Source organism: Lynx canadensis, chromosome B4 (genome assembly GCF_007474595.2).
Source record: "Lynx canadensis isolate LIC74 chromosome B4, mLynCan4.pri.v2, whole genome shotgun sequence".
Taxonomy (NCBI): domain Eukaryota; kingdom Metazoa; phylum Chordata; class Mammalia; order Carnivora; family Felidae; genus Lynx; species Lynx canadensis.
Window position 1 is genome coordinate 27,670,546 of NC_044309.1, and position 24,123 is coordinate 27,694,668.

At 43.9% G+C, this 24,123-nt stretch overlaps 1 protein-coding gene across 9 annotated transcripts in view; it reads left to right on the forward strand.

Annotated features, from left to right (window-relative positions):
* The window catches only part of SVIL (supervillin), an 87,857-nt gene that overhangs the window by 2,448 nt on the left and 61,286 nt on the right, over positions 1-24,123 (forward strand). For 4 of the 9 annotated variants that reach the window (XM_030321177.1, XM_030321179.1, XM_030321178.1 and 1 more), the window contains exons 3-9: positions 451-1,090; positions 17,627-17,707; positions 19,986-20,882; positions 21,264-21,434; positions 22,132-22,166; positions 22,732-22,793; positions 23,156-23,295. In XM_030321177.1, coding sequence (XP_030177037.1) covers positions 451-1,090; positions 17,627-17,707; positions 19,986-20,882; positions 21,264-21,434; positions 22,132-22,166; positions 22,732-22,793; positions 23,156-23,295 — 2,026 coding nt within the window. The remainder of the gene's footprint in view (positions 1-450; positions 1,091-17,626; positions 17,708-19,985; positions 20,883-21,263; positions 21,435-22,131; positions 22,167-22,731; positions 22,794-23,155; positions 23,296-24,123) is intronic. The other 5 variants (XM_030321183.1, XM_030321184.1, XM_030321185.1 and 2 more) reach the window with 2 other exon arrangements.

The following is a 24,123-nucleotide window of genomic DNA, read 5'->3' on the forward strand; positions in this document are numbered from 1 at the left end:
CACACACCAAGAACCTGGTACATATTGATAGTGCCCACTGTTGTTCTGGTTACTATCAGATCCTGTGAAACCACAATGTGTCATTTGTTAAGTTACAGCAGATCAAGTATCTTTTCTAGAGGGCTCTGGCCTCACCCATAAAATGCTAAACTCAAAAACAGAAAGGTAAATAAGTAAGAGGCAGCAGGCTGGAGCGAGGGGCTGAGCCTTGGTGCGGGCCGGGCGGAAGGCGGCTTACCCCGCCAGGACGGCTCTGGCCTTCAGGTGTTTCACTGCAGACCCCGCACCTGTTCGGCAGCCCGGGTCGTCACCGTGGCTAGATACACCTGTGTGAGACGCGGGCCCTGCGCCGCGCGGGCGCTCAGGCATGTGCTGTGTACTGAACAGCGTGCAGCCGGTGCGCGCCTGTACTTGAACTCTGTCCGTGTTCCCCGTGTGGTCCCCTTGCAGGCCGGTCCAATGAAGAGGAAGACACTTCGGACTCCTCGGTGGAAAAGCAGATCCGCTCCAAACTCTACCCAGAAACGCCGGGCGTCCATGCTGACGCCTCCTGTGGTTCGGCTCTCATGGACGCCCCGGCTCTTGAGTCCAAAGCGGAGAGAATCGCGCGGTACAAAGCGGAGAGGAGGCGGCAGCTGGCAGAGAAGTACGGGCTAGCGCTGGATTCCGAAGCCGACTCGGAACCGCTGTCTCGATACACCAAGTCCCGCAAGGACGCTGATGCTGCCGACAGAAGGGGAGGGAAAGGCGACAGGCAGGCCGAGCCGGGCAAAGATTCGAGCTCCCTGTACTCCAGGCCCTGCGTGGCCGAGTCCAAGGACTATGCCCTCCACGGGAGTGACGGTCTTTCCGACACCGAGGTGCTGCTCAACGTGGAAAACCAAAGACGGGGGCAGGAGCCCAGCGCCCCCACGCAGGCCCGCGACCTGGCCCCCACGGTTGACGGTTCCTCATCCTTCCAGTTCTCCGGGCGAGACTGCACCGCCTTCAGTGACGTGCCAAGGTCCCCAAAGCAAATGCACGCCGTGCCACCCGCCTCCCCGAGCCACTCTGCCGGTGACCCTCCACTCCCCACGGAGGCGCGAGCCAGGTAAGCGTTCAGCGCGCGCTCAGCAGCCTTAACATCTTTGCTTTGCACCCCCCTTTGTCAGGGTCTGGGTATTCTTGGCATTCTGTGGAGGGTTCAGCTGGTGGCAGAAATAAGGTGACATAAGAGTTTTTGTTTCCACAGTATCAAAACAGGTTCTGTCAAAGCAGGAAGCTTCAACTTCTTTTTAAAAATGATCAGCTCAACAGGTGTCTCGGGGACCCTTTCATGGGAGCCTCGCTTCAGGACCCTTCTTTTTACTGTTTCTTACATGCCTTTAATAATCGTCTGTTTCTTCATTTTTCTATAATTATACCCAAGACTCCTTGGTGATTGCGTTGCTGTCATTTAAGATCACAAAGCAGAAGGACCACCACTAACGCAGTGGACGGGCCTCAGTTTAGGGTATGAAGTGTGACTGCAATATATACTGAATACAACTGGGACGTATAGCTATGCAATTACATCTGCGAGCTAAGAAGGAAGCTCTGTGGAAAAGCACCTCATTTCAAAGACCAGGCGTTAGGTGTAATTTGTAACGTGTACAAAGAGAGTAGCTCCCATTTGGGAAAATCAGAAAAGGTATAAGACCAGAAACTCAAATGCCAGAAGAAAATATGTGTTTCTAAACGTAAATGTAATTTAAATTTCTATTTATAAATGTAAATGTAATTTAAATTTCTATTTATAAATGTAAATGTAATTTAAATTTCTATTTATAAATGCAATTTAAATTTCTAAATTTAGATGTAATTTAAATTTCTAAATTTAGATAAAATTTCTAAATTTAGATGAAATTTAAATTTTGGAGTCTAAATTAAATTTAAAATTTGAGATTTAAATATTTAAATAAAATGTAAAATGAGAGGTTTAAATGTTTAAATAAAATTTAAATCTCTAAATTTAAATATTTAAATTTTCAAATTTTAAAATAAATTTAGATGTTTAAATTTAAATGCAATTTAGATATTTAAATTCAATACACGTGATGACCATATTTAAAATGCAATTTACTTAAACATCCTACTTTAAAGTTTGGGGTAATTGTCTGGGTCGACTCCTGAATGTGTTTTTCAGTCCAAATAAGCATTAGCTTCCCAGGTGAATTGAGGATTTGTGAGGATCAAGCAACTTTATTCTGGAAAAGAAGAAAGAAAATGTATCGGAAAATACTCCTATTTATTTCACACTAGGACAGAGGAGTGAATGTGGTCCTCTGTAGTGGCAATCGTACATCTAAAACAGTTTGTTTTACTTATGGGAGTTTATTGAGCCAGACTTGTTCCTCCTCACTTGATCATCCACACCAAAATATTTAGAGATGTTAGCTTCTTAGAGAGTTAAATACCTAAATCCAGATACAAGTTTCTGAGGGCCTTTGTTCGGCCTTTGGACTTTTTGAAGTTTTGGGACTGTGAAATGAAAGTCTGTTGTTTGGGAAGCCTGCATTTCATAGTAGAAAAAGTGTTCTTGCCTTAGTCTCTATCAAAGCAAACTCTTCATGTGCTTCATGAGCAGGACAAAGAAACCTAACAGTCTAACTTAGAAAGGAAATTAGAGATTTACAATTACATGACTTTTAAAAAGGTAGGAGCCTAATTGTTGATTGCCGTATTATGAAAACTTGAAGTTGTTAACACGGCATCCAGGTTAGTCATCTACATCACATATAATAGATCCTCCGTGAGTTCTTGAATCAGCTGTAATAATAACAAAAACTTGGTTAAGTGCTCCGGGTAAAAAGATAGGATACTTAATAGTTTTGAGTGAGTTAAAATCTTAATATTAAAAAATGTCCATAACGTGAAATATTTTTTTAAATTTTTTAAGTGTTTATTTATTTTTGAGAGAGCGAGAGAGAGAGAGAGAGAGAGAGTGCGAGCGAGGAAGGGGGACAGAGAGAGAGTGAGACACAGAATCGGCAGCAGTCGCCAGGCTCAGAGCTATCAGCGCAGCCAGATGCGGGGCTGGAACTCGTGAACCGTGAGATCATGACCTGAGCTAAAGTCGGATGCTTAATGGACTGAGCCACCCAGGCACCCCTATAATGTAAAATCTTAAGAGGTGTTTCTTTCTCAGTTATTTGGAGAGCCATTACTTGTAAGTTTCCATAAGCCTAGTCTCAGTCTCTCAACACTGGACTTTCACAAAGAGAGGATTAAAAGAATTAAATCGTAAAGGAATTCTTGAGGAGGCACGCGCTTTATTTATGTGTTTTTTAATTAAAAAAAAAAGGTACCGCTTTATTTATGTATTTTTTTAATTAAAAAAAGGCACATGCTTTATTTTTTGCAGCCATTCAAGGCGTACAATTCTATGATTTATAGACAGAAAAACAAATCATTTCATATATATTAGGAAAATACTGAGATATATTTGCATTAAAAAGGATGGAACATAATGTGTGACAAGTATGCAATTAAAAAGTAAATTAAGGGGCGCCTGGGTGGCGCAGTCGGTTAAGCGTCCGACTTCAGCCAGGTCACGATCTCGCGGTCCGGGAGTTCGAGCCCCGCGTCAGGCTCTGGGCTGATGGCTCAGAGCCTGGAGCCTGCTTCCGATTCTGTGTCTCCCTCTCTCTCTGCCCCTCCCCCGTTCATGCTCTGTCTCTCTCTGTCCCAAAAATAAATAAACGTTGAAAAAAATATTAAAAAAAAAAAAAAAAAAGTAAATTAAGATATATGATAAAATAAACAGTTTGGAGGTTTCTCAAAAAGTTATGGTCCAGTAATTGCACTATTGGGTATTTAACCCAAAAAGGTGAAAACACTAACTCAAAGGGATACATGCACCCCTATGTTTATAGCAGCATTATTTACAATAGCCAGATTATGAAAGCAGCCCAAGTGTCCACAGACAGATGAATGGCTAAAGAAGATGTGATACATATATAGTGGAATACCATTCAACCGTAAGAAAGAATGAAATCTTAACCATTTGCAACAGCATGAATAGAGCTAGAGAGTATAATGCCAAGTGAAATAAGTCAGAGAAAAACAAACACCATATGATTTGACTCATGTGGAATTTAAGAAACAAAACAAATGAGCAAAGGAAAAAAGAGAGAGAGAGAAACCAAGAAACAGACTCTTCACTGTAGAGAACAAACAGATGGTTGGGGAGGGGAGTGAGGGGTTGGGTGAAACAGGTGATGAGGATTAAAGAGTGCACATATCACGATGAGCGCTGAGTAATGTTTGTAATTGATGAGTCACTATATTATATACTTGAAACTGATATAACACTGTATGTTAAAAAAAGGATTTATTTTGTAATGAGTACAGTAATTCATCTTGTAAAGATGGATTTAAATGGATTAATATTCTGCTTAGATGCTCTTTTTCTAGAGCCAGGAAATTCGGGTGTCAGAGAGCCATTGTCGTCTGATTTCCATTTGGGAGGAAGAAAGATAAAAAACACTTTGTGAATTATGACAATAACCAAAGAAATCTTGGTGACTTAACCATAAATGAAATGTCATCTGATATGGAAATATGCAACAGAAAAGTTTAAGGAGATTAAGGAGTGATCAAAAAAACTGTCTGTAGATAATGAAGTTATTTTATACCACATGTATTTGTGGATGTGTTCTAGCACTGAAATGGAATATTTTTCTCACTGCTGTACTATATGCTGTCATCACCCAGCTCTGCCAAGTATTTGGGCTGTTAATTTCTGAATTAACTCCTTCCCATTGCATCGTTTTATTTTGTGGTCACTAGAAGAGGCTGGTTTTTCTTCATTGCTTAAATATGGAATACGTCACTCATGAATATACCATCAGAGACTTGCTAAAAATTCAACTGTGAGCCAGACATCACATGCATGGCTTTCATATATACCCATATACGCTAACACATATACACATAGAATAATCATTACTTCTTGTACCATTAAGAGCATTCTGAGCTCAATAACAGTCTTAAGGGCAATATTTAGCTGAGCAGTAAGTTTTAACTGATTAGAATTATTTAATGTTCATTTGAACATTTATATGATGAAGAAAATATGTACATTTGTCACAAAGTCTTTAGCTCAGAAATCCCGTTAACTGCCCGGGAGTTCAGGTACATACTTCATTCTGAAACAGATGGACAATATGTATATTAACAGAATAGAGCATAAGACACCTCTTTTTAAATTTTTTTTAACATTTATTTATTTTTGAGAGAAAGAGCATGAGTGGGAGAGGGGCAGACACACACACCCACACACACACACACACACACACACACACACACACACACACACACAGAATCCGAAGCAGGCTCCAGGCTCTGAGCTGTCAGCACAGAACCCAACACGGGGCTCAAACTCACCAACAGTGGGATCGTAACCTGAGCCAAAGTCAGACGCTTACCCGACTGAGCTACCCACGCGCCCGGAGCATAAGACAGCTCTTAATCCCCATCCCCCAATCCCGACAAGCCCCTTATATTTAGAATTTCAGCATTGTGTTTTCTAGAGAGGTAGTTTTGCTGATATGAACCATTCTTTGTTAATTCAGCTATTATGAATGTTAATAAAATTCAAAGGGACCTGGGGCGTGTGGATTATTCAGTTTTAAAACTCTGAGCTCCTGCTAGTAATAGAGATCCTGCATCCAGAATTCTTGCTGAATTTGCTACTTTTTGTACCTCTTACGTAATTAAAAAAAGAAAGAAAACGTACCGTATTCGTTACGTCTGTGAGGGGAGAAAGTTAATTCCCAGGGCCCATACCTGCTCTTTGCCTGAGCGTCCACTGTGACTCCCTGTTGTCAGTGACCTGGGTGTTGGGCAAAGAAGAAAATTATACTGAATTTCCCAGTGGTGATCCACTCTAGCAAACCCTTTTTTATTTGTTTTCATGACTCCACTTCTATGCTGGCCAGTCCTTCTCCCACTAAGCAAATTGTATCATTAGCAAATGAACATGGTATGCAGAGGCATCACTGAAATTTGACCTGGGGAGGGCTGCCATTGGCTGATGGTCCTTTGGACAGGGCTCTGATGACACCAGACCTGTGGCTTGGCTCAGGAAGCTAGACCAGGGCACCCTCCGCAGTGTGCCTGTTCAGAGACATGGTGACAGGCAGACTCAGCCAAGTGAGAAGGAAAGAGATTTAGGCTATGCTCTTGTAATTTATTTCTGATTGTATGTGCTCATCTCCCAGGGAGAGGTTCAGTCTAAAAATGGTCTTCAGGGGCGCCTGGGTGGCGCAGTCGGTTGGGCGTCCGACTTCAGCCAGGTCACGATCTCACGGTCCGGGAGTTCGAGCCCCGCGTCGGGCTCTGGGCTGATGGCTCAGAGCTTGGAGCCTGTTTCCGATTCTGTGTCTCCCTCTCTCTCTGCCCCTCCCCCGTTCATGCTCTGTCTCTCTCTGTCCCAAAAATAAATAAACGTTGAAAAAAAAATTTTTAAATGGTCTTCAGAGCCTCAAGCTCATTGTTTTCCTTCTTATTTGTCTGTTAACCTGACCTGACAGAAAGATCTACAAGAGGGGGAGCCTGGGTGGCCCAGTCCGTTAAACTTCTGACTCTTGGATTCAGCTCAGGTCATGATCTCACCGTTTGTGAGATCAAGCCCCACATCGGGCTCTGTGCTGGCAACATGGAGCTTGCTTGGGATTCTCTCCCTCTCTCTCTGCCCCTCCCCTGCGTGAGCTCTTTCTCACTCTTTCAAAATAAATAAACATTAAAGAAAAAAGAAAAGAAATGTCTACAAGAGAGTGGTATAGAGGGGAAAAGCTGCTGCTGGCCATCAGCATTGGTTCCTCAGCCTCTGTCCCCCCCAGGGCACGAGTGTCCCTAACACAGGCTCCAGGTCAGGGCAGATGTCCCGGGAAAACATAGATCTCTAAGACCTAGGTCTCTAAAGAAGAGACCTCTGGGTACTCTAACAGGTCACATAGCGGGATAGAACTATTTTCACCTTTCAGCCCTTGTACCCCCAAACATCTCTTCACCCTGCTCTATTAGCATTTGGCTCTTAAAATATGGTCAACTCACTCCTATTTTGTTTTTCTTTTTCTTCTGTTCTCACTGGCAAGTATCACCTTATGTTCACTGAATTAAATATGAATATGTCACACAAGATGCTAGCTGGTGTGTCCTAAATTCAAATGTCTGCCAGATTTTAAATGCAAAACTGCGCCTGTACACACGCGCCCTCACGCACTTATATGGCAGCACACAGACACAAAGCAATCATTAGCATTTTTCCCAAACAAGCAACTCGAAGCAAGTAAACTGTTCATTTTAATGAGATGCCTAAGTTAATAACCATTCTTCTTAAGCTGAATACTGTTGTATAATTAGAAGCTGTTATGTAATTAGAGCTGGACACCCACAGGGTGAAACTAATTCTACTGTGCTGGATTTTGACTTCACTTTGGCAGCAGGAAGCACTTTTTAGCCTGTTGACTCTTAGCAGTTACAGGGAGTTAAAGCCTCTCTCTCATTATATAGTTAGGGATACAAACCAAGAGCAACTCACGACCTCTATGACCATTTAGGGTGAGTTGCCGCATCATAAGAAAGTCCTGTTACACCCAAGGTCACCATCTCCCTGCTCTCTTGTCCCCAGTGACCCTACGGTCCTCTCCCAGGGGAGTGACCTCTGCGCTATGGGGATGTTGGCTCACCCCAAGACCCCACAAGAATAGATACCCGACGTTAAAGACTTGTAAATTCTTAGAAGCAAAAGTAATCCTGGAGATTATTTAAAAATCTCTTTTCTACATGAAAAAAATGAAAGATTAAAGAATTTAAGTGATGGGGTTAGGACCACGTGGCTACTTTGACAAAGCTGAGGCCAGTATCCATCACCCGTTTATTCGTCCACTCAAGTTCCCTGCATCTGTCAAGCTCTTTCTGTTGTGTCTGCTCTTGCCGTTTATGTCAGTTCTATCAGGTAATACCGTGGAAAAGCGAGTGTGCTGGTTTCGCCCTTCGAAGGTTAGAGGTTTTTAGGAAAGAAGACTGGGGGTATTAGAGAAACAGTTTATGTGCATTTACATAAGGTACTTAACAACTTTGGCCTTATAAACAAAATGAAAGCTTGTAGTTTAGTAGAGTTCAAACTCAGTAGGCATCCACGTATCTGTGCATACCTTGTCGGCATTGGTTTATGGATTAATTTCAGCTCTGAGGTAGTTTAGCTAATCATCGAAGAAAATTATATTGGGTCTCCTGTGTGCCAGGCACTGTGCTCCTAATTGGCTATATTATTTAAAAAAAAGTATAGGAAATAATTACAACATGATGGGGTAAATAAGGTTCTAGAGATCAAGGTTGGGTGCCATGGGAAAATGTTGATTGTATACCAATTTTCCTCCTGTGGAGATGTGGTCACGTTGAACTAAGTCCTTAAAAATGTGGTGAGTTTGCTAGCCATGGAGGGGAGGCTACTCCCAGCACGAAGGCACAAATGAAGACTTAGAAGGAGGGGGTGGGATGAGGCCAAGTGCCACATGGGGAGCAGTCATGGGGCACCTCAGATGACACGACAAGGCATTTGGCCTTCACCTTGTGGACAACGGAAAGTGAAGCGTTTGAAAGCAAGGATGATTGATTGTGTGTTTTAGAAAGATCGTTCTGGAGGAATGTGGAGGGTTGGTCTGAAGGAGAATTGATTCCAGTTAGGGAGACCACTGACGTGGTGATTGCAGTTACCCAGGCATGAGATAATGAAGTCTGGGCTTCTAAGTTGAGCTTTGTCATTAACGTGGTCCTTGGCATTAACTTGGCACTTCATGAGATAATCTGGAAGATATCAATGATAGGCTGATCCTATTTCTGGAGGAGGGATTGTAAACAAGTCCGGTGACGGTAAGGGTAAGGAAAAGAGTGGAAGGAAGGATGGAGCAGGAAGGGAGACGGGAGAGAAGAGAGCACGTGTACCTGCAGTAGAGTTGGAAACTAACAAGATGAAATTTAATCAAGCCCTCTACTTAGAGGGGGAAGAAATCAGTGTACAAGTTCAGGATTGGGAAACCTGATTTAATAGTAGTTCATGGGAAACAGACCTAGGAGTTTTAGTTGACAGAAAATTCTTTATGTGACTGCCAAAATGGCTGGTCCAATCTTGGGGTGCGATGATGAAAGTAGCCCAAATAATCCTGGTCCCTCTGTGTTGTGCAGTGGTCAGATTACATCTGGGTATCTCATTCTAACTGAGCTGTTGACAAGTGAGAACATATCTAGAAAAGTCTTCTTCCTGTTTGCCCTGCTTTCTTGACCTTTCCAGGTTTTTATAAACTTCTCCCTGTCGTAATAGAAACTAGAATCATTTTTGGAGTCTCTTACACATTCTCTGGTGCTTAGACTCTCAACCCAGGCTGTTCTCATTATCAGATTGTCATTTTCCCAGTGCACTTATAAGACCGAAGCTTGGCTTGGCATACGGAGCCCTCATGTTATCAACCTGGCTTCTCGATGATGATGATTCTGCCAAAAGGGAGAAGAGGAGGGAGAGGTCACGAACCAAATGAGGAGTCTCACAAATATAGTTTCACCTGCACCTTTTGTCTTAGAGCCCCATGCAGACAAGGCTGACATGCCCAGATTTACCAATTCCGCCAGAATCCCCCGAACATGGCAGCATGAATTTGGTATTATGCCACTCCATAAGATTGGTAAGGATGATCCACTAATAACATTACTTTAGCACAGGCCTTATGCAAAGGTTACTTCCCTTCTCTGAGTCATTTTCATGTCTCTCCATCTCCGCTACTGCCTGGCATCTGGCACATAGCGAGTGGATCCATAAATCATTTTTGCATGAACGTTCTGTTGTTTTCTGTACTTTCTTGAAGCGTCACCCAACAGTAGTAGCGATACTTGAAATAGCCCAAAATCGCAAACTGTTTATCAGCCCACAGCCCGTGAGGGACTTGTGCCTACTTGTAAACCGTGGGCCCTTTCCTTCGTCAAGAAAGTACATGCTATGAACAAAACGTCAGCTGACGTAAACAGCAGGCTTCGTGATGTTGTCCTTGTCCGCTCCGGTGCAGGCCTCTTATCTAATCACAGGCCAGCGACACCAACCAGAAGAACATGCTTTGAGGAGCACCTGTTTATACCTCTTTCCACTTGATCTGAGGTCAGAGTTCTTGTAGATGATCTTGAGTCAGTGTGCTCGTAAATACTATTAAACTACGAGTGGGAATCGTGATGTGGGGGAACAACGTGGAGGGACACTTCTGGGGCCTTCTGAACTCCATCTCCAGTCCTAAATGGCTGATTCCAGGTTAGCCTCACAGCTAAGGCAGTGAAGTCACTGGATCACTTTGTACTAGCAGTGGTGGGTAGGAATCTAAGTGGGAGCCAAGGAAATACAAATCCAGCTGGGAACTGGAAGCTGGAGCCACTTTGGAAGGCCGCTTCCAGCACCTTCCTCAGACTCCAGTACCTTTATGGATAGTTCTTTCCGTCTGCACACACCTTCTGTCATTGCCCTCACTTGCCTGAGGCCTCCGCATTTAGGCATTCGGTACTGAGGTTAGTTCAGAGAGAACCTGAAAGAACTCTCACATATTTATCCTGTTTCTGCTCCAAGAAGACTGTATTTCTACCTTTTTGTTACCCAAGAAGTCCTCACTTTATAATCCAATAGTGACATATTTGTTAATTGAGGAATAATTCACATCAAAATGCATACATTTTCCATTTAAAATGCACCAACTCAGGTTGGTGAGTTTGTGGAAACGTGTAATGATTACCCCAGTTGAGACAGAAAAGATTTACATTGATTGTTGACTCTGTTTGCAAGGACCTAATTTAGCTGCCATAGCCTGATGGTGTCATACACTCAACTCATGTTGTACAAAACCAACCCTTCTCGGGGTGCCTAAGTGACTCAGTGGGTTAAGCATCTGACTCTTGATTTTGGCTCAGATCACGATCCCACGGTTGTGAGTTGAAGCCCTGAATCAGGCTCTTTGCTAACATTTAGAGCCTGCTAGGGATTCTCCATCTCCTTCTCTCTGTTCCTCCCTGACTTGTGCTCCTGCACTCATGTGCACTCTCTCTCTCTCTCTCTCTCTCTCTCTCTCCCAAAATAAACTTAAAAAATTAAAAAAAAAAAACCTTACTTGGTTGATTTTTTTTTTTAACCAAGTTTTACTTATTAAAAATAGTTAAGCATAGCATTAAGGAACACTCATTAAATAACAGCATCGATTTAATGTTTAAAGAAAGAAAATGAACTTAAGGCATCATTGCCACTATTCAGATGTGATCTCTTTTTTTGTTTTTAAACTGACCTGGTATTCTACTACTTCTCCAAAACAGTGGCCCTTTGGCTGTAGAAATAAATTTTGTACTTTTACAAAATGATAGACTTTTTCTTTTGATTTTGGACATCCCTTAGCCACCTGTCAGTATTACAATCCAAAACTGAATCCAAAAAGTCCCATTATGTTCCATCGTTTTGGAGTGCCTGTGAATCAACCAAATCAGTTTTATAACTTTGACCCACCATTTCGGGGAGCCATGCATTTAATTCGAAAGGAAGAATTTGCCTTCTCTACCAATGTCAACACTTAAGAGTGGCCACTCTGGGTTGTTTTCTGCTCTTTACTAGGTTTTTCAGCCTCGCTGGGCTTTGGGGAGAAAATTTGAAGGAAAGAAAGAAAAAAGATCTAAGATAGGTTTTGTGGAAATGACTGGCCCACATTTTCATTTGGTATTTATTCATTTACACATATTTTTGCTTTTAAAGAATGAAAAAAAAGATACTTGCATTTAAAAATTCCATGAACTGCACCAAACATCTGTGTCAAAGTAAATAAATCCCTTAATTGTGACTGCTGTCTAGATCGATTATAATGCTAAACTGAATTATGTTTTTTTAGAAGTCTTAAGTCTTTAAAATATATTTTTTGAGGTATAATCTATGTACAGTAAAATTCACTGTTGTTAGTCAACTTCTATGAATTTCGACAGATATATAAAGTTGTGTAACTATCACTACAATCAAGATACAGAATCGTTCCATCAGCCCAAAAATTCCCTCTTGGTCAACCCTTCCCACCATCACCAGGTCCTGCCAACCAACCAATAGTCTGTGTGCTTCACTATAGTTTTAGATTTTTTAATATGTAAAATCATATTCCTTGACTATTTCATTTTTGTTAACTCAAAAAAGTCATATAAGAATTTGATGAAATTATTTTTTTTAAAACCAGAGAAGAAATGTTAACGTCGATCGTTTATAATATCATCAGAAAGGGATCCGTCTTGGATGATTGTGGTGTCGACTTGCAAGGTAGTTTATACAGAGTTGATTTTACATTTCAGATTCCCCAGTGACTACTCAGCATGCAATGAAGTCAGGTGCGCACGCTGAAATTCTCTTCCTTGGTGCCGGCATTGTACCCGTGTCAGGGCTGACACGTGAATGTTGACTATCGAGTTGATATTTAGCTGTTGTGATGTTGAGCTTCAGAAGTGCCTGTGCAAGTGGGAATTAGGTTGTGTGAATTAGGTGTCATGTCACATTTTCATATTTTGTGCGTGCTAGAGGAGGAGGGGCAGCCGGGGACCCAGTCAAGCTGAAGCATTCCCTTGGGCCTCAGGGTATGTCTGATTCTTCCCACTTCACGTCCAGTATCACCTGCTCTCAGGTTATCCCTCCCATGAGTTTTCCTGTTTCCAAATGGTTGATGCTTCCACACATTTTCTGCTCTAGGAGGTTCTGGTGGGGGACGGCGACCAGGCTTCACCCACCTTGGCCAAGTCTGGGCCCCTGCATTTCCGCACCCCCCCCCACCCCGTCCTCAGCAGTGAGTGCCCTCTGAGCCAAATTACTCTTCACTGCCAGGCTCCTTTGATTCCGTGCTGTGCATGGGGAGAAAACAAAAAACAAAACAGAGGAAGAGGATAATTGGGTTTTGCAGGATTTACAGGTAGTTGCCAGGCTTTCTGCTGAAGGTGGGACAGGCACGGCTGAGAGACCAACATCCAGTCAGGGTGGTGGGTGTGGCCAGGACGCCCTGGTGCCTTCCTTGCTCAGCCCCAGAACGCGTGAACACCTGCGCCCCAACTGAATCGTTTCTCATTCGAGCCAGGGAGGGGTTCCTCTTTCATTTTTCATTCATTTTCCAGAATACTGAAGCCTATAGCTCTGGAGGAGCTATGTAGGCTCAGGGATCTCACAGCACTTGAGTTCAAGCCCCAGCCTTTTATATACCAGCTTGTGATCTGGGGCAGTTAATAATACTTTTTTTTTTTTTTTTGTACTTTCCTTTCTTCATCTATAAAATAAGTATAAGAATACTTTCAAGGGTTGGGGCACCTGGGTGGCTTAGTCAGTTAAGCATCCCACTCTTGATTTTGACTCAGGTCATGATCTCGTGATTTGTGAGTTCAAGCCCCACATCGGGCTCTGAGATGCTGATGGTGGGGCGCCTCCTTGGGATTCTCTCTCTCTCCCTCTCTCTGCCCCTCCCTTCCTTTTGCGCGCTCTCTCTCTCTCTCTCTCTCTCTCTCTCTCTCCAAATAAAGAAGTAAACTTTAAAAAATAAAAATAAAAGAACCCCTCCAGGGGTTATTATGGGGATGATCATTCAACAGTTCATCCATCCCACAAATATTTATCGAGACCTGCTCTTTCCCACACACTATTCTGGGTGCTGATGATATAACAGGCTTCTTTTAAGAAGCTCATCTGCCCCTAGTGAATCTTTCTCCCCTAGGAGAAAGACAGCAAACAAATAAATATGCAATGTGACAGATGTAGTACTTACCACAGCTGTGAAAAAACTTCAAGCAATTCAATGAAAGCAGAGAGAGAAACGATTGGCACTTGCTATTCGATATGGAATGGTTAGGAATGGCCCTCTGATAAGATAGTTGTTGAGCAGAGAGTGACATCGAGTGAGGCAGCCATGCAGCCATTGGGATGGGTCAGCCTAGGCAGCAGTAGCACCTGCAAAGGCCTGAGTGGACTCTGTACGGAGCCTCTGAGGTGGCAGGACCTGGGGTGGGGAGGGGAAGAAGAGGTGGGAGAGGAAGGGTGGGCAGATCAGGGCCAGTCCGCAGCCCATCACTGGGGCTTTGGGTTTCACTCAAAATGATGTGCAGAGTCATAAAAGGGATGGAAAGAGGAATAACCAATCTGGATGCTAATTTGAAAACAGACCATAGGTGGGCAAAGATGAAAACAAGTAAAATAACTAGGAAGTCATCTTAGTAATCTGGGTGAGAGACGGTGGCGGCTTGAACTAGAAGGGCAGCAGCAGAGCGGGTGAAAGGAGTTAGGTTTTGGAGCTAGCCAGTGGAATTGCCGATAACTTGGGTGTGGGGTGTAAGAGACACCGAGGAATCAAAGGGGAGGGTTGATTTTTTGGCAGGGCAGCTTGGAGCGGAGAGTTGCCATTTGCTGAAATACAGAAGGCTCCAGTGCAAGTTGACTTTGGAGGGTGATCAAGAGTTCCGTTTTGGGGCATGTTAGACTTATGATGTCTATTGGATAGACAAATGGAAGCATCAAATGGCCAGTTGAGTCCAAGAGTCTGAGTTGAAAGGGAGGTCGGGGTGGAGGTAAACAATGAGAAGGTGGTCAGCGTGGAAGTGAAAGCCCACTGGGAATATTAAGGCACTGAATGTCAGTGGAGGGGGAGAGGAGCCCATCGTGGGCACCCTGAACTCCAAAGGTACAGATGGTGGGGGGAGGAGGACACTGAGAAGACTGCACCAGGTGAAGGGAGCGATCGCCTGTATCTGATGCCGCTAGTGGGTGAGAAAGAGAAGAACCAAGGAGTGAGCACGTTCTGTGCGGCATTGGCAACGCATGTCCAGAACAGCCTGCAGGCAGAAAGTGCCCACGTCAGACTGTCTCCCCAACTCCTCACCTTATTTTCTGGTTTGGATAGCAGAAAAGATCACCCAAGTAAGTGCCTCAGCCAACCGCAAACATCCTAGTGCCTTACTGTGTTCTAAATCACTTCTGCTGTAAATTTACTTAAGACACTGATCCTCCTGGTTGAAGCTGGACCCATGTTCCTTAAAATCACATGACTTGTGAAGTGGGCTCTGTATGTCTTATCTCTAAAATATAAAAGCATGGGGCGCCTGGGTGGCTCCGTTGATTAAGTATCTAACTCTTGAATTCGGCTCAGGTCATGATCCCAGGAGCCCCTTATTGGGCTCCACGGTGCGTGTGGAGCCTGCTTGGGATTCTCTCCCTCCCTTTCTCTTCTCTCTCTGCCCCTCCCCCACTGGCACATGCACTCTCTCTCAAAATAAATAAACTTAAAAAAAAAAAAATAGGGGCACCTGGGTGGCTCAGTTGGTTGAGCATCCAACTTCAGCTCAGGTCATGATCTCATAGTTCATGAGTTCGAGCCCCACATCAGGCTGTGTGCTGACAGCTCGGAGCCTGGAGCCTGCTTCCGATTCTGTGTCTCCCTCTGTTTCTGCTCCTCCCCCACTCTCACTCCGTCTCTCTCTATCAAAAATGAATAAATGTTTAAAAAAATGTATAAAAAAATAAAATATAAAAGCAGTAACTCAGAGATGTCAGTACAATATTGTCTAGGAAGAAGGAAGGAGAGGAGGAGCCATGTTCTTAGCATGATGCCTTCGCATAGTTTTGATTATTTCTCATTACATTCATACGTATCGTACATGAAATGTCAAAATTTGAGTATTTGCTACCACGCTAGTATTTACTTGTTTTTTTGGCTCATTCCATACCAATGGCATAATGAATAAATGGAACCCAGCAAGTCTCCTGTGTCTGTGTGTGATTTTCATTTTTCAGATGCTGACCCAACATATTCTTAAGCCCCTGATCAATTTTTTTTTTTTTTTTTTTTTGGTGGGGCTGACCACCAAAAGTTCTAGGCTTATCAATGAAAGTCATGTTCAGAAAGTTGTATAGCACTTCTTAGTTTAAAAAGCACTCTCTTATACAAAACACATTTGAGCGTTAAAATAATTTTGTGCGGGAGGCATATTGTATTAAGTTGGTGGTTTTCAAAAGCAGATTGCTGCTGCTTCCTATTTTCTCACTATATCCTGTGCTAGAGGGATGGCCTCCTTTCTTAGCTGCAGATGATAGGCTAACTATTCCTGTGTTGAAAATTAGACCAAATTTTACAGTTGGAAACAAAATGGCTTTGCCATACACCTAAATTTTTTGTTTGCTACAGACTAAATTGCTGTAATGCTGGGGAAAGGGAGACTGGGCTGATCGGTTTGGGTGTGGAAAGACAAGGGAATGTCCAAGCCTAGTACAGGACAGATTTCAGTGGTCACAGAAAAATGTATACTAGTGGTTACAGACTGGTTCTGGCCTGTCAGCTTAAACTAAAACTTGAACTAAAATGGTTTTAGAAAATTCAGATCACTTTATTATCATTGTCACTCTATTTTTTTTTTTTTTTTGGAAATTGCTTTGAGCTCAAATGTGTTTCCAACCTAGTATTCAAGAACTCTTACAAATAAGTTGCAGTTTGGGGCTGGTAAACATTTTAACTAGCGTGTAGAATTTTCTTTTTCTTTTTCTAAACAATTTTTTTTAGAGAGAGCAGGGGAGAGGGGCAGAGAGAGAGATCATGGGAATTTTAAGCAGACTCCACACACACCATGGAGCCCAGCATGGGGCTCGATCCCACGGCCCTGGGATCATGACCTGAGCCAAAATCAAGAGTTGGATGCTTAACCCACTGAGCCACCCAGGCGCCCCTCCTTTTTCTCTTTCTACACTGTTAGGTGATACAGATCAGTAGTGTGACTGTTCGTCCTGTGATTTGCTTTACATGGTTACCACAGGGTTTTCCCGGCCTGTCCTAAAATATCTTCAATGTGGCATAATTTCTTCATCCCATTCAACTTGGCGTTATATCCAATCGTGTGTTGAGGAATGAATGTGTAAATCATATGTTACCTTGCCTACCACAGTGTAAGTTTTTTAACGGCTGGGATGATGCCTGAGTCAACTTTGTTACTTCTCAGAGCCTAGTCCAGTACTTCCTACATAGAAGGAACTCAATTAACATCTATTGAATTGACCTGCATTAGTATTGGTAATTGTTAATGTTTGTTGCATTATTCCGTGACAAATATAAAAGGAAAATGCCTAAGAGCAATTAAAGCTTTGATCTTCTTGAATTTCCTTTTACTTATTTCCTTTATTTGACATGTGTTGTTTTGTATGGGTACTATTTTTATATTTGGCAATTTACCAATATACCTTAACAGAATTTATAGATTATAAATTGACATTTAATCCTACTCTCACAAGAAAATTGCCTGGTATTTGTGGGGACAGGGTAACTGGAACAGACTCCTAATACTTGCAGATTACTTGAAAAATGCTTTATGTGGTGCCTTTGGATAGATTTATTTCTATCTCTTGAGATTAGTGGGGAGCCACACGTCCCTTGTGAAATAAATACAAACCTCCGACAAAACGTGCCTATACATTTTCAAAAGCCAGGATTATTCTTTACTTAAAAAAACAGCCTTTAGGTTTTACATTATAATTGTCTGCACATATGTTGACATTTGAATAGACATTATCTGAAGTTTTGTCTTTTGTACATGATAGTACCGGGAAACCCAAATATGAGTGGTTTCTCCAGAAAGATTCCGAAGGGGACACACCTTCTCTTATCAACTGGCCTTCCAGGTATATCCCAGGTTGAAACTCTCGGCTTATGTGTAGTGAGTGCTGCTACTGCCCCTGCTGACTTGCCCGGCTTTTCCACCCAAGACCAAACTCTAACTCTCTTCTTGCCCTCGGTTAATCACGGTGTGTTTGAAAGTCATGTGTTCACAAGGGGCTGCGGGAAGTTACGTTTGGATCGTTTGCTTTTCTCCTCCAGTCACCCTCGATCCCTGCTAATCGTATTTCTCCCTCTTTTTTCCTGTTTCTGAAAAACGTTTTGATTACACTTCTGGCCTCTCTCCTCTCTCACCCGCCCGCATACCGTCAAGTGGGGGCAGTAGTGAGGACTGGGCTGCTCTCCTCCTGAGTCACACTAACTAACCAGGGCGCGTCCCATCCTGGCAACACCCGCTCCGCGCAGCATTTCCAGCCTCCTGCTTTTCATGTCTCCTCATCTCCAAACCATTAGTTAATTCTCCACAGTTGTACTCAGGGCATTGTGGTTTTAAAGGCAGACAAAAAAACAAAAATCAAAAAAACAAAACAAAACAAAACAAAAAAGTTTCATTTCATTTTTAAGGTTGGGGGCAGGGAGAAGCAGAAGGAATAAGAATGAATAAGTCACTGGCAGGACAAAGCACCCATATACTGAGTTTCTAACAGTCACTTTGTCCTCAGCTGAGGACAACATTCAGATTGTCTCTGATTAGAGGGACACATTCCACAGGAGAACTTGAACCACATTTCAGTCTTGTTTTGATTAACAAAGCTTATAAATATGAAAACCTCCAACACTGCCTAGTCTCTGGGAAAAATAACTCCAAGTGCTTTTTTTCTCCCCCTCCTGAATAGTTCATGATAACTGCCTTTTATATGTGTCCTTGACTTTTTTGAATGAAATATACACAGAAACCCTGCATCCTGTGCTGAAAACATGTAGGAGTTTATATCAAATTTAGCAGGGTGCGTTTGTCATTTAAGGAAATACTCTCTTCCAAAACTGTCCATCATAATTATTTTTGCTGACTGATCTTTAGCAAATGAAGGTTGAGGTTCCCTAAGAAATCACTTTTCCCACTCCAAAAACGTGTTTTGCTTTTTTTTTTTTTTTTAATTTTTTTTTCAACGTTTTTATTTATTTTTGGGACAGACAGAGACAGAGCATGAACGGGGGAGGGGCAGAGAGAGAGGGAGACACAGAATCGGAAACAGGCTCCAGGCTCCGAGCCATCAGCCCAGAGCCTGACGCGGGGCTCGAACTCACAGACCGTGAGATCGTGACCTGGCTGAAGTCGGACGCTTAACCGACTGCGCCACCCAGGCGCCCCGTGTTTTGCTTTTTAAAGATGATTACCAATTAGTAATCCCCTTCTTCACCCCCTTCAGTGGTTTCTCCTTTCTCACTACGTGGCTTTACAAAAAGTACAAATGAGTAGGAGCTAACACTAGTAAGTGTTTACTCTTTTGAAGAAGCTTTGAGGCTTTTAAACTGGATTTCGGTTTTGCTCTCAGATACTTAAATAGCTGGAGAAGCAAGCCGAGCGATCCCTTTTAAACTAAGGGCCTAATAGCAATTCCAAAGGGGAGAAAACATTCGGTTCCTTAGTTCTTTCAACAAACACCTTTTCTCTAACATTCTTCTCGGTAGAAATTGTTGTTAGTAATGCTGGTAGTAATAACGTGAATGCATATAGTCTGCCTTGCATGAAAAAGCTTGCGAATGTTTAGTTGAGCTCTTGAAAGGGTGACTGTTTGTTGTAGCTTGAGCTCAATTAAAAAAAAATAATCATCACGAATGCTCTTACGTTTCCAGGAGACAGTGAAATTGCGTTTGGTCAATAGGTATATGTCTACTTGGAACCATCCCCCCCCACCCCACCCCACCCCCCCGCAGTCCATACACAAGGCCCGTACATGTGGAGAGTTTACTGATTCCCAGCACCAGCCTCAGTATGCCCTCATGCATACTGGTGGTGTATACTAACGGATTTTCCTGTGGCTTCTGGTCATTCATGTAGTCAGAAGGCATCCATTCTCACCCAGGATGGCATCTGACCCCCTGTCAGCTTTCTAGAGGGCAGAGTTAGTTTTTGCACCATGCTGGCATTTGGAAACCCGACTCAAACTCGTTCGTCTGGCAGGTGGTAGGTTTCTGACATTAACCACCAGAAATGCATTGTCACGGTGGCTCTGTCTCTGGGCGGCTTTCCGTTCACGGGCAAGCTATGATCCGCGCATGCTTTCTTCCCGTTGAGCCGTTACTGTACTTTGCAACTTAAATCCTTTTTCTTTCTTAAAGAGTTAAGGTTAGAGAAAAATTGGTGAAAGAGGAGAGTGCTCGCAACAGCCCTGAACTCGCCTCAGAGCCCTTGACTCAGAGGAGACAGCAGCCAGTGCCTGTCCAGTGCTTGTCTTTTCAGTCAGAAAATTCGGCCTTTGATAGGGTCTCGAGCAGGACAGCCGGCTCCGCACGACAGCCCATCCGCGGCTACGTCCAGCCGGCAGACCCGGTTCACACGGCCACGCTGGTGACCTCAGAGATCCCAGAAAATGTATCTGAATGCAGCTGGGGAGCGTCAGCCACCCAGAGTGTCAGGAAGCCTCCCAGCTTGAAGGTTCTAGAAAGTGAGAGGAGGGAGACTCCAGTTCTTCATATTTGTGAATCAAAAGCAGAGGAGGATGTGCTCTTCACCGAAGCCCTCGAGGAAAGCAGGGACACGCTTTTGGCTCTGGAGGATCACGGGCTTGCCAGAAGCCGCGAAGAACCCTCTGGAAGCGACGACTTCGGCAAGCCCGCGGTTAGCACTGCCACCTTCGAACTTCGGAAGGAACCGGAAAGTCCGTCACACCCACCTCACACTCAGCAACAACCCGCTGAGAGGATGGTCAGACAGGAAGTGGTCCTGTATGTTCAGAGCGAGCCTGTGTCCCAAGATGCCAGGGCGACGGGCCACAAAAAGGAAGCATTTACCAAGAAGCGCAAGGTCCTCACCCGCTCCCTGTCTGACTACACGGGCCCCCCTCAGCTGCAGGCCCTGAAATGTAAGGACCCCGCTTCAAAGCAAGAGCACGAGTCACAGACTTCCAAAGCCGAAGGACCCCCCACGGAAGTTGGCGTGCTGGACACAAAGGTCTCTGTCGCCCAGCTCCGAAATGCCTTTCTGGAGTCTGTCAATGCCAGCAAGAAACGCGAACTGTAGGTGATGTTTCAAACGTCCTCCTGATGTGTCACTTGCACGTCCTTGGCAGATTTATTCACTTCTCAACTTGTGTGGTGTCCTGCATTGGGTCACGTTAGCTTAGCTCACCAGTGTGCAGGGCAGACTATACAGGAAATGGCTCAAAAACTACCATTCTGCTTCTGCCTACTAATGGGGAGCTGCAGTATTGGGTTGCTGGAATGTTCCACCTCCTTTCCATGCATGGTCGGGGCATGCAGTGGGATTTGGTGGTGTCTGGGCCTTGCCTCACTGAGATGCATAAACCTTTGCTTTATTCTCTCTCTCTCTCTCTCTCTCTCTCTCTCTCTCTGTCTCTCGTTTCCCTTCTGTATCCTCCCTCCCAATGATTCTAAAAGCCAATCCCGGGTTGAGAGGTCAGCCGAAGGAGTTGGCTTGCCTACCGGTGTGGAACGGGAGAGAGGGTCCCGGAAACCAAGACGCTATTTTTCTCCTGGTGAAAGTAGAAAGACTTCCGAGAGATTTAGAACTCAACCTATAACCTCAGCAGAACGAAAGGAATCAGATAGGTAGGCATGCGTACGTGTAGTTCTACAGTCTAGGAACGTAAAAGCCATCTTACGGGATTTTTACCACAGTGATGGTCCTGGTGCTGTGTCAATGGATCTGATGATTCCGTAATTCTTCCACCTAATCCATAAGAGATATTTATACATGTATTTTTAAAGAACGCTTCCTGGGAGAACAGTATCACAATTAACCGTTTTACACCGCATTTAGATGGTAAGAAGTGAGACACGTTATTTTTCTTCATTGAATGTTTTTCGTTTCTTAATGCCCTTGTTAGAGTAGAATCCGCAGTGAGTATCCACTGACTTTTCCGGGGCAAGTAAATAGGGGTTTTATATTCATCTTATAAATGTCTGTCTACTTGTCGTGTTGAGTTTTATACGACCGTATGCTTGCGCGTAGAAATGGTAAGGTTTGTTTAAACAGTGATCAGTCGTGTTTAAGTTACACTCCGTTTTGGTTTGCCTCCACACGGTGTGCCCCTGGCTGGGTTGTGTGCACACGTACTCCACCGTGTCCATTAACAACCGTCCCTGTGTGTTCACAACGAGACTTGCTGGCAGGATGACACTCTTTAAGAGAGTGTGACTGAATTTTTACGTTTGTTTTTACTTTTAACCTGATGCTTTTTTATTTGGATCTTCTATTCCCACCAGCTAACTTTTTGTCATTTTTATTTGCTAATGTCTTTCCCAGGTCTGCATCGCATTCAGAATTGCCAACTGCTGAGGGCAAGTATCTGTTTTCCTTTTACCGCTTCTCTGTCGTCTCACCCCGACCAGGTTTACATAAGATTTCACTTTTTTGAGAGGATGAGATTATGGAGCCTACCGATTTCTTTTCTGCAGGTTTTCTTTCTGTGAAAATATTAAAACCTAGCTGAGATTCTCGGATGAGCTTTCCCTCATTTTTGAGAGAGAACTGTGGAATGTATAATACTGAAACGACTGTTTGGCTAAAGAAGCAGATTTTTGTTTATTTCTTGTTACCATTTAACAATGCAGATGAGAATTTCCTTTCTTAAAAATCTATTCTCAAACCTCAATTGTTCAAATATTAGAATAGAAAATTCCTGTCCGGACGGAGTTTTGTCTGGTTAAGCGCAGTGGAAATTAGCACCTTTTCACTGAGCAGAGGGATGGGATTCCCTCCGAGGGGAAAATACTACCAAGTGTAATTTGGGTTACGTCCATTCTTCTCTTCCAAGGGTTTTCAAGTCAGCCTTGGGAAACTTTTCAGAGATTACACCTCCATTTTTCTCACGATGTTCGGTGTTTATTTTGTGGCCTTTTGCAGATGAAGAAAAGGTAGACGAACGAGCCAAGCTGAGTGTTGCTGCCAAGAGACTGCTTTTCAGGGTAAGGTGCGCCGAGTGCTTGAAGAGAAGCTGTCACCCTGCTCCCCCTGTTCCCATCTCGCCCTGGCCCGTGCGCTCCCCCACCGCCTGAGCCCCCGGCTGATGTGGCCACCAGCCGACACCGCAGGGGTGTGGACCCATCTCGCCCTGGCCCGTGCGCCCCCCCGCCTGAGCCCCCCGGCTGATGTGACCACCAGCCGACACCTTAGGGGTGTGGACTTCTGAGAATGCTGCCTGCCTCCCAGGTGGTCCCTCCCAAAGGACCCTCCCAGGGGTCCTGTAGGGGGACAGAACAGAGACGCTCTGTGGCCCCCGCGCCCTTTGCCCACATTTATAAGGATTCCACATTGTTTCTGATCTTAGGAAATGGAGAAATCATTTGATGAGAAAAACGTTCCAAAGAGACGCTCCAGAAACCCGGCCGTGGAGCAAAGGCTGCGGCGGCTGCAGGACAGATCCCACACCCAGCCCGTCACCACCGAGGAAGTGGCCATCGCAGCCACGTAAGTCCCCCTTTGTGACCTCTTGGCCTTGGGAGAAATGTCTTCTTGAAGGAAAAAAAAAAAAAAAGATTTAGAGGCTTGTAAATAAAGTGAAGTGATCAGGAGATGGTTTAGTGAGAAGCCAACAGAGAAGTTGGTACTTGGGTATCTCCCTTACTGTGGTCTCTATGAACTTTGTAATGGGATGTGTTGCCTGCTGTATCTCCTAGAAAAACCTAGAGAGGAACTTAAAATTGTTGTTCATCTGTGCATTTTCGAATCATTTTTACAATGGAAAATTTAAAACAGATTTATTTTTTTTAAGTTGTTATTTATTGATTTAGAGAGAGAGTGCAAGCTGGGAAGAGGCAGAGAGAGAGCGAGAGCGAGAGAGAGAGAGAGAGAGAGAGAGAGAGAGAGAGAATCCCAAGCAGGCTCCGTGCTGTCAGCACAGAGCCCGACGTGGGGCTTGAGCCCACGAACCATGAGATCATGACCTGAGCCAAGATCAAGAGTGAGATGCATAACCGACTGAGCCCCCAGAGTGCCCCTAAAACATGAGATTTATACAGTGAACCCCCCACGTACTCACCACCCTGTTTCAACAGTCAGCAGCCGGCCAGTCATGCTCTACCGACATCCTACTCCCTTATCCTCTCCTCCTGCATCGTTTTCAGGCAAACCCCAGATACCGTTTCGTCCATCAGCATTTCAGCCAATATCCCAAAAAGATAAGGGTTCTTTTTGTTTGTTTTTAAATAATCACCAAAAACCCCAAAATATGACTCGGAAGTTTGATGACTTTCTGTACATGAGCAACATGTTCCTATATGTTCAGAATGGATTTCC